Here is a 16,409-nt window from a genome sequence, read left to right as displayed (position 1 = left end):
GGTCACAGCAAAAGTATACATCCCCTTCCCCCTCATATATCCCCTCCTTGTATATGTATAGAATCTATGCATCATCCCTCCCCCTTTCCTCCATCCATCCCTCCTTGTATATGTATAGAATCTAGCCCTCACCCATCCCCTTTCCCCTCATCCATCCCCTTGTTGTATATGTATAGACCCTAGCCATCATCCTTCCCCCTTTCCTGCATTCATCCCTCTCTGTATATCCCCCTTCCCTCTATCCATCCCCCCTTGTATATGTATAGACCCTACCCCTCATCTGTCCCCTTCCCTGTATCCATCCCCTCCTTGTATATCCCCCTTCCCTGAATCCATCCCCTCCTTGGCTGAACTTGATGGACGTACTATGTATGGATCTATGTAACCGGCTACTGGTTCCAAAGTTGCCGAAAGGTCTATTTTCTCTTTTGTCTATTGTTTTAGTAGTTGTGTTAAGTGTACATATACTGTATTTTTTGCTTTATAAGACTCACTTTTTTCATCCTCGGTGCATCTTATAAAGTGAATGTGCCTTTTTGCAATAGAATGTTTTTGGGCTAGAGGAGGAAGTTAACAATGTGCTATGTCTCCCACATTCTTACCAACACCACTCCCCCTCCCCTATGTAGCCAGTTGACCCTTTTGAGAGGTTATGCTTGTAATTTCAATGGGCTGTCCGAACATTAGTATACAAGATAGCTGATCAAGAAAATCCTGGGCTCCTCTCATGTGTTGCCGAAAGATGTTATATTAATCTTTGAGGTTGGCCGAGAGGTTCTTGCAAATCAATGCCATTGGCTGTCCCAATGATGTGGTGGAAACAGAAGGATCATGTAACTATGTCTCTGGTTTATCTGCTAAGAATAAGAAATCTATAAATACACCAATTTGCCTTTGTTCCAGTGTTGTAATATAGTAAAGATAATATTAGCATAGGCTTTAATAATTATTTCAACCATTTTAGCATATGCCCTGTGATAGGGAATCCAGTGTTCCAGTGTTCCAGATGGTGTAAAATGGCCTAAAATTGATTTTGTTCCCCCCCCTCCTCCGCACAGCTTTTATTCACCAAAAAGCAGGCGTAACACCTCCATCTAAGATCTGTGCCAAATTCTCTGACATCTTGTGATAAAGTCTCAGCACAAGCTCATTCAGAAATTTCCCCCAATGTTTCCTAGAGCTTTCCCAATGTCTTTATTCCTCAGACTGTATATAATAGGGTTAATGAAAGGAGTAAACATAGTATACAGCAGGGAGAGGATTTTACTCATGGTGAGAGTTTTTCCTTTTGTTGGGACAACATAAACACTGAATATAGTCCCATAGAATATGGAGACCACAATGAGGTGGGAGCTACAGGTGGAGAAGGCTTTCTGTCTATTCGTTTTTTGGGGAATTTGTAATATAGTAAAGATAATATTAGCATAGGCTTTAATAATTATTATAATTGGTGTGAAAACTAATGGTATACAAAGTATCATGATTTCCAACTGAACAGTAAAAGTGTCAGAACGGGAAATTTCAAGTAAGGGAACAGGATCACAAAAGAAATGGTCCATTATATTTGATTCACAAAAATTAAGTCTTGATATTGTTAAAACATCGATCAACGCCAAGAAAATCACAACCAACCAGCAAGTGGCAGTCAGTCTCACACATGAAGAAGAAGTCATGATAGAGTTATAATGGAGGGGTTTACAGATGGCCACATATCTGTCATAAGACATCACAGCCAGGAAAACACACTCAAAGGCTTCTAAGACATTGAAAAAGTAAAGCTGAGTGAAGCAGCCGATAAACGTCATGGTCGCTCCATTATTCAGTAGGACGTGGAGCAGGTTGGGGACAATATCTGTAGATAAGAAGATGTCACTGATGGAGAGTTGTGAGATGAAGAAGTACATTGGGGTGTGGAGGATCTTGCTGGTGGACACCAGAGTGATGATCAGGAGGTTCCCAAATATTGTCCCCCAATAAACCACAAGGAGAAGACAGAAGAGGAAAAGCCTTACATTTTGGCCACATTGGAATCCTAAGAGGAAAAATGTTGGTGTCTTTGTTACGTTGTTCTCCTGTACGGAATGTAAGAACATTATTATGTCTAAGTATATTATATGTGGTATCAATAAAAGTGTTCTCAGTTGGACAACATCTAATGTCTAGAATTTGAAAAGTTAGCGTTGTTTCAAAAACACTATAAAGCCAGGAGCTCTGAAACTGTGCCAGAACAGTAGCGCAAAGAGTTAAACAGTTTTGGAACTTCTGAGATTGGATCATAATGAATGATAATGCTAAGAGTTCAAAAGTCTGGTCCTCAGTAGACAGTCCGTGCACAGACGGTATATTGCGGACATGTAAAAGGCCTCTATAGTGCTGCAAAAACTCTCTGTGCAGCTCTGGTCTGAAGCTCAAGATGTTGTAAATTGTTAAAGGGGCTGTCTATTTATAAAGTCTGTTTTTAAGAAAAATGCCTGTTGTTAAAACCCTGTCTATGCGAGGTGCAAGGGCATGTTGGCCTTTAGGGTTTATATATTATGCAAGCTCAAAGGTGTTGTAGCTTTTGCACAACGTTTATGATTTTTTTTTCTAAAAAAGTTGCAAAAGACGAATCATACGTAAGCCACTAATGAATTCAATGAAACCACATGCACATTATAAAAAAGAAAAAAAAAATAATATTAATAATAAGATGAGATTGCTCGGCAGTTCAATGTATAAATGTAAGAAAAGAAAAAATTCAGAATTCAAACCAGCATATTGGTCAAGGTATAATCAACAACAAATCAGAGCCAACACATCCTTTCCACCAACTGTGGAGTCTGGGGTCATCATAGCCAAGTCAGTGTGAGATGAGTGGTGATCAGCCGACTATGGGTACAGCTGCAGGAATTGGAGGAGGTCGGACATTGTGAGCAGCACACAACACCTCACTTACCTCTATATATACCTAACATAATGTATCATGTCTATAAGTCTACAGAGATTAAGATACTTTCTCTAGTGATCCAGTCCACTGAGGGACGGCCTGGTCTCCAGGAGCCAATTCTTCAATAAAGGAAAAATAAAGTAATATCCAAAATTAATAAAGGAAATAAATCATACAGTCTAATCCTAGAAATGTTGGACTGCTGTAAAACCCGACCTGCATTTATGTCTCAAGCAGATAAGTGAGGGATTACAAGTGAGGTCTGATTACACACCGGGTCTTGTCACAAGATGGTGTAAAAGTGCCTCCAACTTAAAAAGGCTTGCCGAGGCAACTTTGGGGTAGTGTACCTCTTGAGACCAATGCCTCCTAGATATGGCTCTACAATGTACTCAAAGACATTTTGTCCAGTTGCAAGACCTTTGAAGGGAGGACATCATGGACTGAGAGAAGCAGGATGGCCATTATAATGAATTGCCACCATCTAGGTAGTTTTGATAGAGATAGCAATAGCTCTTGTTCCTTTTTCAATGGTTTTCCTGCTCCTATTTGGTAAATAGCAGTGTGCTATGCTTACAATCCATGAGCTTTGCACACTCGGGTCAATGGAGTTTGGGGGTAAACTTTAAATCACCTGTAGAAACTGAAACTAGTTTGACGGCTAATTCAAGGTAAACCTTTCAAAAAGGGAGGAAGTAACTGGTTAAGGAATGATCAAGTCGAGGAATGGGATTTTTATGACAGCCTTCACCACAGGGGCGTAACTAGAAATGGCTGGGCCCCCCCTCTTTCCAGCTGACCACTAAGCCGTCAAGTGTATGCTGTGGTTGGGAGTGCTGGTTGTAGATGTAATGGGCAGCAGGTGGGCTCTGGTGTTTTGGGGCAACTTTTTCATGGTGGCCAGGAGTGGTAATACCCACCCCTGGACACACAGGTAATGTACCTTGGTAGAACTAGTGTGAGGTTTAAGTGCAGGGTGCAGCACAAGAGATGACCGACACTTAAACAGGAGTTGAACTTTAGTGGAAATATTTTCAATGCAATATACAGAGAGGACTGCTCACAGTTGCTAGTAGAAAAATACAGACTTAAGATACACTTTTATGGTAGACTGTCTTAAGATAGTAGAAAGAAGGAAAAGACTGGTGTGTAAGGGTAGTGTACGGGCCGCATAATAACCCTTGCCCAATTAGTAACAGTACTCAATACTTGAAAGAAGAACTTCTCATATATTAGACCTTCTTCTGCCTACACAAGTTCAGAGACCACCATGTGACGTAGTACGAGTCCTAGGTCTCTGTCTCTAGGTTGAGCTCCCAATGAAGATTTCCCCTGATGGATGAGCCTGTACTTCGGCTCTTAGCATCTTTGCCTTACTGAGGATCAGTCCCTCTGTCTTTCCTCAGGGGGTGACTGTCCTGACTGAAAAGATCCTCGGTGTAGGCAAGAGTTGATCCTAGTCTTCCGGTTACCTCAAATCTGACTGTATACTTACTGCTAGGTTAGCCTGAAGAAATAAATGTAGTCCCTGTCAAGGGCTCTGGTCTAAACTAGGCCGGCTTAGTCACTACAGCAAGAACTCTAGACTTCTGGTCTGTCTCATATACACTTGAACTATACGCTAGAACCGAATAATTAACTAACCTCTGGACAGGAAAGACTCCTGTCCTATATAGGATTGTGTGACAGGAAGAGATGAGAATAGAGAGTAGGGCTGTGCAGTGTGGAGGCCCTTGTGATTGGCTAAACAGAGCTAAACTTTTTAAGACTGCAGCTGTGCACAGGGGAGAGTGGAAAACACAGATGTCAGATCTTGGTTAGTGATGAGCAAATACTGTTCGATCGAATAGATATTCGATCGAATAGTAAGGTATTTGATCTATTGAATATTATCGAATAGTTCGCCGAATATTCAAAAAATATTCGATAAGCGTTCAAATCCCCCAGCTTGCGTTTTTTACCTCCAAGTGGTCAAATATATGTTTTTCAATAATCGAATACTTGTTCCCATAGACTTTAATGGGAACGAATATTCGGGAGATATTCGTACGAATATCGAATATTCGAATATTTCACTATTCACTTATCACCAATCTTGTTGTATCACCTGAAGGAGTTACATTCTGACAGGCAGTAAAAAGCTTAATGACACCTGTACTGGGACACTACATGCAGTTATAACTTTATGCTGGGTTCACACGCTGTAACTGTGCGGCTGTATTTTTTATGCGGCTGTAAATGTGCGGGTGAAACTACAGCCGTGGGAAAAAGTAGACATGCGGCTCAAAACATACGGTCATTTACTTGGAAATCTGGTTCAACTAAAAATAACAAATAAAATGTTAAGAAAGTGATGGAAACACCTCTGGATGCATCTGGGAAAGCAGGGAACACAGTTTACATGAATCGCTATTACCGGGGTTTGCGATCCTCTGCACTAATGCCGATGTCTCTCATGGTTAATCTATTGAATTAATAAAACACATTTTCTTTGTAATAAAGTCCCTTTTATTGTTCAATAATTAAATGTAAACGATTCCATCATTTTGCAATTAAATATACTGTTAAAATAAATATATATATATATAAATAAATGTATATTTATATATATATTTATTTTTTGACAGTATATTGAATTGCACAATGATGGATTCGTTAGAATTAAATTATTGAACAAAGAAACTGTATTTATTTCCACGAAAATGTGTTTTATTCATTAAATATTAATTAGTACAGGAAGCTCCATAAGCCGGTAATTCATATGCCGGCAATAGAGCTTTCTGTACTAATCATCACTTTACTTTAATGAAAACATCAAATGTTTCTTCTAATTATGTTATGACAATAGCATTATTAGAAGAAACATTTAGAATTATATGTGCGCTCAGCTGATTGGCTGTTCGGCTGAGCGCACATATAATGAGCCGGTCCGCAGCACAGTGACTTCATTGTGCTGCGGACCAGCGAAGAGACAACATCGGGGTGAGTATAGAGCTCTCCCCACCCCCTCCCCGGCACTGCACCCCTCCCAGCAAGGAAGGGGGGGTCACTTAACCCCTTCCTTGCTGGGATGGGGGCAGTCTGACATCAGTCTGGCCCCCAAGGGGTTAAGGGGGATGCAATACATCCTCCCTTAACCCCTTGGGGGTCAGACTGTAAGCAGCGATCTGTAAAGATGCTGCATACTGTAAGGAGCACAACACCGCTCACAATGATGGGTGTTATGCTCCTGTTTGTGTGTTTTTTGTGTGTTTCTCCCTTTTTGTTTTCCAGATATCGGTATCCTGGGGATTACGTCGGATTCCGTGGACTACGTCGATGACCAGCGGTTGTTCTTTGAATTTTTTAAATAAAATGGTCAATGAGGGGTGTGGGGGTGTTTTTATTTGAATAAAATATTTTTTTTACTTGTGTCTTGTCTTTATTTCTTTACTTTTTAGACTTAGTAGTGGAAGCCGTCTAATAGACGGAATCCATTACTAAGTTGGGGCCTAGTGTTAGCCGGTATAAAATGGCTAACACTAACCCCCTATTATTACCCCAGTACCCAATGCCACCAGGGGTACTGGGAAGAGCCGGGTGCCAGTGGTCCCGGAGCGTCAAAATTGGCGATCCTGGACCGGGCGGCAGCAGGCTGGTAAGATTTAGGCTGGGGAGGGCCTAAACCAATGGCTCTTCCCACCCTGGTGTTACCAGGCTGCTGTCGTTTGGTTTTTAACCCGGCTGGTTATAAAAATAGGGGGGACCCTATGCGGTTTTTTTTTAATTATTTATTTATTTAAAAAAAAAAACGCATAGGGTCCCCCCTATTTTTATAACCAGCCGGGTTAAAAACCAAACGACAGCAGCCTGGTAACACCAGGGTGGGAAGAGCCATTGGTTTAGGCCCTCCCCAGCCTAAATCTTACCAGCCTGCTGCCGCCCGGTCCAGGAGCGCCAATTTTGACGCTCCGGGACCACTGGCACCCGGCTCTTCCCAGTACCCCTGGTGGCATTGGGTACTGGGGTAATAATAGGGGGTTAGTGTTAGCCATTTTATACCGGCTAACACTAGGCCCCAACTTAGTAATGGATTCCGTCTATTAGACGGCTTCCACTACTAAGTCTAAAAAGTAAAGAAATAAAGACAAGACACAAGTAAAAAAAATATTTTATTCAAATAAAAACACCCCCACACCCCTCATTGACCATTTTATTTAAAAAATTCAAAGAACAACCGCTGGTCATCGACGTAGTCCACGGAATCCGACGTAATCCCCAGGATACCGATATCTGGAAAACAAAAAGGGAGAAACACACAAAAAACACACAAACAGGAGCACAACACCCATCATTGTGAGCGGTGTTGTGCTCCTTACAGTATGCAGCATCTTTACAGATCGCTGCTTACAGTCTGACCCCCAAGGGGTTAAGGGAGGATGTATTGCATCCCCCTTAACCCCCGGGGGGCCAGACTGATGTCAGACTGCACCCATCCCAGCAAGGAAGGGGTTAACTCACCCCCCCCTTCCTTGCTGGGAGGGGTGCAGTGCTGGGGAGGGGGTGGGGAGAGCTCTATACTCACCCCGATGTGTCCTCTTCGCTGGTCCGCAGCACAATGAAGTCACTGTACTGCGGACCGGCTCATTATATGTGCGCTCAGCCGAACAGCCAATCAGCTGAGCGCACATATGATTCTAAATGTTTCTTCTAATAATGCTATTGTCATAACATAATTAGAAGAAACATTTGATGTTTTCATTAAAGTAAAGTGATGATTAGTACAGAAAGCTCTATTGCCGGCAATATGAATTAACGGCTTATAGAGCTTCCTGTACTAATTAATATTTAATGAATAAAACACATTTTCTTGAAAATAAATTCAGTTTCGTTGTTCAATAATTTTATTCTAACGAATCCATCATTGTGCAATTCAATATACTGTCAAAAAATACATATATAGATAAATATACATTTATTTATATATCTATTTTTTTTAACAGTATATTTAATTGCAAAATGATGGAATCGTTAGAAATAAATTATTGATCAACGAAAGTGTCTTGATTACAAATAAAATGTCTTTGATTAATTTAATATATTAACTATTAGAGGCATCGGCATTCGGCATCATTGCCGGCTATTTTTGAAGTACTCCGTACGGACCGCCTGTCAATCCTCGGCCGCATGTCCAGCCGCAAACAATGGTCTTGTTCATTTTTTACGGGTCCGTTTACGATAGGGCCGTAGATTCAGAGATAGTGTGCACTGTGCAGCCGCATATCCTATACTTCCCAGCATACACACGAACCATCAAAAATACCGCCGCACAATTACAGCCGCACATACAGCCGCACTCTTACAACGTGTGAACCTAGCCCCCAACTGCAAGCGCTTGTCCGGAGTTCTTGCAGTTATAGGGACATTTGCAGAACCCAGAAGGTCCGCTCAGCCCTGCTGCAAATTATGACAGCTGAGGGGGCTCAGTGTATTACCACTGGGCCCCCTGATGCGGTGGGCCCCATAGCAGCCAATCACAGGTGCAGCCACTGTGTAGACCACACACTCTCTCACCCTCACTACCTGTCACACCACCCTATATAAGGTAGGGGTTTCCTGGTTCAGAGTCAGTTAAGGAGAGTGTTCAGTCTAGTGAAAGACAAATGTGAGAGCCAGTACGCAGTAGTGCTGAACCCTAAAGGTGGCATAAATGGACACTAGGAACAACCCTTGTCTACGCCATGGATTTCTTCAGTCAGGACAGTCATGCCCTAAGGAAAGGCAGAGGGACTGATCCCCAGTAAGGCAAAGACGCTAAGAGCCGAGGCACCTTACTTAACACGCCAGTCCACTTGAGGATAACTTCAGTGGGAGCTACACCTAAAGACAGAGGCCTAGGACTCGTACTACCTTACTACCGGTTCTCTGAACTAGTGCAGGCAGAAGACGGTCAGATACAAACAATATCTAAACGTGAGTATGAGAAGTTCTTCAAGTATAGTTTATTCAACCTACATCCGAGGAGAGTATTGTTACTTAGACAAGTTCTCCTACCCGGCCCCTACACTACCTTCACTCACAAGTCTCCACCTCTTCTATTACTTCCAGCCTATCTCAAAGGTCTGGCTTAACTGTATTGTATTCAGCACACCTGTAAGGAGTGTGTTGTATTGTTTTTATATTTTCTATTGCACTGAAGCTGTTTCAAGTAAAGTTAAACCATGGGTTGTGTCGGGACTCTTTCATCACTTCGCACCACACCTTGCACCAACACCTGCACCACACACTAGTTCTACCAAGGTCCGGTGCCCGTGTGTCCGGGGGTGGGTACTACCACTCCTGGCCATCGTGAAAAGTTGCCCCAAAACACCAGAGCCCAACAGCTTCACACAACACCTTCATCCAGCACCCCGGGCCACGGCAATGAGATTGAGCACTCCAATACATTTTGGGTTCCTGGTGTTCACATCTGATACAGCAAATATCTGTCCTTATTATTATATTAATCCTAGATGTATTGATACCCGATATCTGCTTTATCTGTATCACAGATGTAGTAAACCTTATTGTAAGGTGTTACTGTAGTGTCCATGTCTGTTCCGACCTCAACGCGGTCCTCTGCCCATAAAGTACATGAGAGACTGAGCTTTTGGACATGATGTAGTGCCTGAATTGTATAATTGTGTGTTTTCTTTGCACTAGACTGAACTGTGCCTTGTGCTAGTATCATATGCTAGTGCGCACTAAGGGTTTAGAGGGGGAATAATGGGAAAAGCTGTTCGGTGCCGCACTACACAGTGAAGGATGTATGTCTCCGTTCATTGTGTAGCCAACATGATATTTAACTGCAGCTCAGCTCCCATTCAAGTGAATAAGAGCTGAGCTGCAGTGGTATGGACACAACGTATCAGGTTGTTCTGGGGGCAGTGGTGCCATGGAGTTAACCCTCAGTGAGCTGTAAAAGGCTACAGCTCATTGAAGGTTAACACTCTGGCACCACTTCCCCCAGAACACCATTTGTGCTAGGTAGCTTTCTAAAGGGTGCGGTTGGGAGGTGAGGAGGGACACAGTACTGTGCAACCATGGGCATCCATGTTCAGTAAAAACACACTGAAGAGTCACACTGAAGGCATCAAAATTATGAATTATGTGGAATTACTGTATATACTTAACCCTTAGGGGACACAGCCAGTTTTCATTTTTGTGTTTTCGTTTTTCCCTCCTCGTGTATATAAGGCCATAGCGCCTGCATTTTTCCACCTAGAGACCCAAATGAGCCCTTATTTTTTGCGCAACTAATTGTACTTTGCTAAGGCAGATGTAATTTTTGCCTAAAATGTGCCGGGAAACCAGAAAAAAATTATATGTGTGGTGAAATTGAAAAAAAAAACGCATTTCTTTTATTTGGGGGAAATGTGTTTTTACGCCATTCGCCCTGGGGTAAAACTGACTTGTTATGCATGTTCCTCAAGTCGTTACGATTAAAACGATATGTAACATGTATAACTTATATTGTATCTGATGGCCTGTATAAAATTCAAACCGTTGTTAACCAATATACGTTCCTTAAAATCGCTCCATTCCCGGGCTTATAGCGCTTTTATCCTTTGGTCTATGGGTCTGTGTGAGGTGTCATTTTTTGCGCCATGATGTGATCTTTCTATCGGTACCTTGATTGCGCATATATGACTTTTTGATCGCTTTTTATTACAATTATTCTGGATTTGATGCGACCAAAAATGCGCAATTTTGCACTTTGGGATTTTTTTGTGCTGACGCCGTTTACCGTGTGAGATCAGGAATGTGATTAATTAATAGTTCGGGCGATTACGCACGCGGCGATAGCAAACATGTTTGTTTATTAATTTATTTATTTATTTTTATTTATAAAATGGGGAAAGGGGGGTGATTCAGACTTTTATTAGGGGAGGGGGTTTTGTGTTATTAAAAATACTTTTTTCTTTTACTTTAGACATATACTAGAAGCCCCCCTGGGGGGCTTCTAGTATATGCACTCTGATCTCTCATAGAGATCCATGCAGTATAGTTATACTGCATGAATCCATGAGATCGGTGTTCTATTACTTTTGGCTGCTGCAGCCAAAAGCAATAGAATGCCGAGCCGGGATCAGCGCCATTACGGAGCAGACCCCGGCCCGGTATGGATGCAGGGATCGCCCCCCCGCAATCGCGCCGCAGGGGGGCGATCCCCCCACTAGACCACCAGGGATGTGTAACCGCAAGTATTTAGAAGCAGCTGTCAACTTTGACAGCTGCTTCTAAGTACTTAATTAGCGGGCACGGCGATCGGACCGTGCCCGCTAATAGCCGCGAGCCCGGGCTACTCGCGGCACCCGGGATCGCGGCAGTTCAGAGGGTGGTCGCCGCGCGACCCCCCTCTGAACTCCCATAGCGGCACGAGGACGTTAAATAACGTCCTGGTGCAGCTATGGGTTAACAATAAAAGTATGAAAGTTCTTCAAAGTAGCCGCCTTTTGCTTTGATTACTGCCAACAGTCAGGAAGGAATTCCCAGAGATGCTTAGCACTTGTTGGCCCTTTTGCCTTTACTCTGCGGTCCAGCCAGTATCAGACTGGCATACCTGGGGCCCACCAGAGGAAATGATCCTTAGGGGCCCACCAAAGAAGAATCGGTAAAAAGCAACATGCTGACCCGACCCTATCCTGGATTCATCTGGATCTGCGACAACTCCCTTGTCCCCCACTCAGAGCAGGTTATAGAGATAGCACTTCAATGACTGACTCTACATACTGGTAGCTTGTGCCCATATGATGCAGCTGCCCGTTAAATAATGATTTTATTACTCCCTTCATCCTCCTGCCGCCCATCATACTACTCCCCCCTTTATCATCCTGTCCTCCATCATCATACTACTACTACCTCCTTCATCCTCCTGCCCTGCCATCTTACTACTCCCCCCTTCATCCTCCTGCTGCCCATCATCATACTACTCCCCCCTTCATCCTCCTGCCTTTCCATCATCATACTTTTACCCCTTCATCATCCTCCTGCCCTGCCATCATACTACCCCCCTCTATCATCATACTACTACCTTCTTCATCCTCCTGCCCTCTTTCATCATACTTCTACCCCTTTATCCCCCTTCCCTGCCATCATACTACTACCACCTTCATTCTCCTGCCCTTCCATCATCATAGTACTACCCCTTCATCATCCTCCTGCCCCTCCATCATTATACTACTCCCACCTTCATCCTCCTGCCCTGCCATCATACTACTACCCCCTTCATCCTCCTGCCCTTCCATCATCATAGTACTGCCCTTTCATCATCCTCCTGCCCCTCCATCATCATACTACTCCCCCCTTCATCCTCCTGCCCTGCCATCATACTACTTCCCCCTTCATCCTCCTGTCCTCCATCATCATACTATTGCGGTACCCCTTCATCCTCCTGCCCTGCCATCATACTACTCCCCCCTTCATCATCCTGTCCTCCATCATCATACTACTACTACCTCCTTCATCCTCCTGCCCTGCCATCTTACTACTCCCCCCTTCATCCTCCTGCTGCCCATCATCATACTACTCCCCCCTTCATCCTCCTGCCTTTCCAGCATCATACTTTTACCCCTTCATCATCCTCCTGCCCTGCCATCATACTACTCCCCCCTTTATCCTCCTGACCCTCCATCATCATACTACTACCTCCTTCATCCTCCTGCCCTGCCATCATACTACCCCCCTCTATCATCATAGTACTACCTCCTTCATCCTCCTGCCCTCTTTCATCATACTTCTACCCCTTTATCCTCCTTCCCTGGCATCATACTACTACCACCTTCATTCTCCTGCCCTTCCATCATCATAGTACTACCCCTTCATCATCCTCCTGCCCCTCCATCATTATACTACTCCCACCTTCATCCTCCTGCCCTGCCATCATACTACTACCCCCTTCATCCTCCTGCCCTTCCATCATCATAGTACTACCCTTTCATCATCATCCTGCCCCTCCATCATCATACTACTCCCCCCTTCATCCTCCTGCCCTGCCATCATACTACTTCCCCCTTCATCCTCCTGTCCTCCATCATCATCATACTATTACGGTACCCCTACATCCTCCTGCCCTGCCATCATACTACTCCCCCCTTCATCCTCCTGTCCCTCCATCATCATACTACTCCCTCCTTCATCTTCCTGCCCTGCCATCATCATCTTACTCCCCCTTTATCCTCCTGCACCTCCAAGATCATATTACTACCCCTCCATCATAATACTATCACCCCCTTTATCATCCTACTACTACCCCCTTCATCCTCCTGTCCTTCTATCATCATAGTAGTACCCCTCTTATCCTTTTGCCCCTCATCACCATACTACTACCTCCTTCATCAGTCTCCTGCCCCTCTATCTGTATTTAAAACAACAAAAAAACAGCTATACTTACCTCTCCTGTATGGTTCCTCTAATCCCCCAGCGACTCCTCTCCCAGCTCTGCATGAGAGAGATCAGTCACGTCGACAAGGGGCGGGGCTTCCTGCTGCAGGGCGGAGCTTCCAGGGTGATACCCGGGACATGGTTTTGCCAGGGCTTGAGTCCAGGTATCCTCCTCACCAGCGCAGGGCTGCTAAAGACCTGACAGCTGCCACAGCGTCCGACACTGTGCCCCACTGAGGACAGGCAGCATTACTCTATGGCTGTCTGGGGGCCCCAGCTGCTGGACGGTCACTGGGAGTAGGGGAGGGACCCACCGGAGGATCCTCCGGTCCTCTGGCGGCCCAGTCCGACACTGGGTCCAGCTCACCCCAAACCCTCTCGATTGGGTTCAGGTCTGGTGACTGTGGAGGCTAGGGCTTCTGGCGTAGAACCCCATCACTCTCCTTCTTGGTCACATAGCCATTACACAGCCTGGAGGTTTTTGGGGTCATTGTCCTGTTGAAAAATAAATTATGGTTTAACTAAACGCAAACCGGATGGAATAACATGCCGCTACAATCTAAAAATATCATGGTCATGAAAATACAGAAAACTCTTCCAATGAGGTTTGTCCAAACTTTTGGTGTGATATATATACCCCGAAACTGCAGTCTGTGGATGGATGCCTAGCCTTGGTAACCCTCGTCTTATGTCGTTATACTCGCCACAGAGTTAGACTTTGACTTTCAGGGGCCACCCTGGTGTTTCCCTATTTAGGTCCGAAAGCTCGCAACAGAGTGAGGACCTGAGGGACTACGTATCAGGGTGGTTTGGTGCTTTCCCCACTAGGAGGCACTCCTTGGCAATGGGCTTCCTTCTCTGGAGAGAGGGATATCTGGCTATTCCCGTGTTTTGAGACTCGTAACTGAGACTCCACGGACCCCTTTTTTGCATATTCAAATTTTTTATGGGATAATCAATGGAGACTCGTAAATGAGTACTCCATTGGAATTTTTCACTGTTCTCCCTGAGTTCAGTGATTGTTGTGTTTTGTTGGTCTATTTATCATTGCCCCAGTAGCCAGAATCCTTCTCCACACTGACGAGGGGCAAATACCCCAAAACTGCAGTCTGTGGATGGATGCCTAGCCTTGGTAACCCTTGTCTTATGTCGTTATGCTCGCCACAGAGTTAGACTTTGACTTACAGGGGCCACCCTGGTGTTTCCCTATTTAGGTCCGAAAGCTCGCAACAGAGTGAGGACCTGAGGGACTACGTATCAGGGTGGTTTGGTGCTTTCCCCACTAGCAGGCACCCCTTGGCAATGGGCTTCCTTCTCTGGAGAGAGGGATATCTGGCTATTCCCGTGTTTTGAGACTCGTAACTGAGACTCCACGGACCCCTTTTTTGCATATTCAAATTTTTTATGGGACAATCAATGGAGACTCGTAAATGAGTACTCCATTGGAATTTTTCACTGTTCTCCCTGAGTTCAGTGATTGTTGTGTTTTGTTGGTCTATTTATCATTGCCCCAGTAGCCAGAATCCTGCTCCACACTGACGAGGGGCAAATACCCCAAAACTGCAGTGTTTTGTTGACACACGCACACACGTACACACGTGTGAGCTGAAGCAGCAGTTGCTGTGATGATCTGTTGGCGGCTGCAGCTTCAGCTGACACTTGTATTCTCCCATATGCTGCAGCTCTGTCTCCTCTGGCTGACTAGAAGTGCTGAAGGCAGAAGTGGCAGTGACGGCAGCTGGTGCTGGAGGAGGCTTTCTGGAGCTGGGATAGGACAGCGGCTGTGTCCCACGTGGCCTTGAAGGTTTGAGCACCGTTTTTTTTTTTTACCTGGTGCCAGCCGCTGCCTGATCAGCGAGTAGTGGAAGCTTACACCGGGAGCCTGCAGGCAGCTTCTCTTGGCTTGGGCAGGGCAGCGGGACTGTGCACTATGATGGAAAAGAGGTGGGATGTGTGTCTTTTAATTTTGTTCTGGCTGCTGCCAGATCAGCGAGCCTCAGTGGCCAAGAAGCAATAGGCTGTAGGAGGCTTCCCGGGACAGGCCAGCAGCAAGGTGGGGAGAGGCAAGAGTGGAATGCTGACATTTGGAGTTGGCATGTTTGCTTTATAAGACGCACTGCGTTCCCCCCCACACACACGCACTTTGGCAGGGGAAGTCTTATAAAGTGAAAAATATGGTACTTGCTGTGTGATGATTGACAGGTTTCCACTGACTGGGTTGTGGGTTCCTCAGCTAGCTCTAGTGTTGAGCTGCAGATAGTGTAGACTAAGCAGTGATGGAGAGTTGCCTTCACCACTCACCTCCCTTCCATGCCAGTCTGCGCTTCCCTGTCCAATCACTCTCTGGACTGGGAACCTGGCATTATCTAAGAAGTTCTCTGTGCCCTGGGACATTGCTTGAGATAATCTCTTGTAGTTTGGGCTGGAGTTTATATTGGATTGGCTTACTTGTGATTCTGACCTCTTTGGGTGACTTTCTGACCTTTGTTTTATCCTGTAACCTGTAACACAACCACTGTCAATAAATTCCTGCATTACCAGACATGGCCCATTGACAGAAGTAGTGCTGTTCCTAAATCTCTTCATGATTGACATAAATCTAGATCTCTTTACTGCCCTCGCACAGAAGATTTGTAAAATCCCTAAATTGTTTTCTAATATGTATTTTTCTTCTTACCCCATATAGCCAGGAAATATTCAACCCTTTGCACTGAGCACATGTAATATATTGTTATTGAATATGCAGCAACCTACAGTATAAAGACAAAACCTTTACTTGATAATACAATACATGTATATAAAGTTGTAGTATCCCTTTTTGACCCTTTTCCCCTGGTTAATACAGCCCTCAATGCCCCTGATAATCTAGTAATAGATCTATACAGACGTTACCGGTGTTGGGGCTATGTGACTGGTTAGAAGAATGAAATCTACTATGAACAAGGAGCTTATTAGTTGGGTACCAAACTAGCATGATTGTTCCTTAAATCCAGAGGACACCAGGGAGGACGGATAATCCACAAATGGAGAAAGATCAGTTCTTGTGGGCACTGCCAGCCATCAATCCACAAGATTCCGGAAT

At 44.5% G+C, this 16,409-nt stretch overlaps 1 protein-coding gene across 1 annotated transcript; it reads right to left on the bottom strand.

The window, feature by feature from the left end:
* Positions 1 to 1,151: 1,151 nt before the first annotated feature.
* LOC138785818 (olfactory receptor 1500-like) lies at positions 1,152 to 15,913 on the bottom strand. Its single transcript, XM_069962185.1, has 2 exons — positions 15,629 to 15,913; positions 1,152 to 2,072 (listed from the first exon to the last, which is right to left on the bottom strand). Exons 1-2 carry the CDS (start codon positions 15,911 to 15,913, stop codon positions 1,152 to 1,154), a joined length of 1,206 nt encoding a protein of 401 aa, XP_069818286.1.
* Positions 15,914 to 16,409: the final 496 nt, after the last annotated feature.

This window comes from Dendropsophus ebraccatus, chromosome 1 (genome assembly GCF_027789765.1).
Source record: "Dendropsophus ebraccatus isolate aDenEbr1 chromosome 1, aDenEbr1.pat, whole genome shotgun sequence".
Lineage (NCBI taxonomy): Eukaryota > Metazoa > Chordata > Amphibia > Anura > Hylidae > Dendropsophus > Dendropsophus ebraccatus.
The sequence above is the reverse complement of the archived record's forward strand: the minus strand, read 5'-3'. Positions and strand labels throughout refer to the sequence as shown.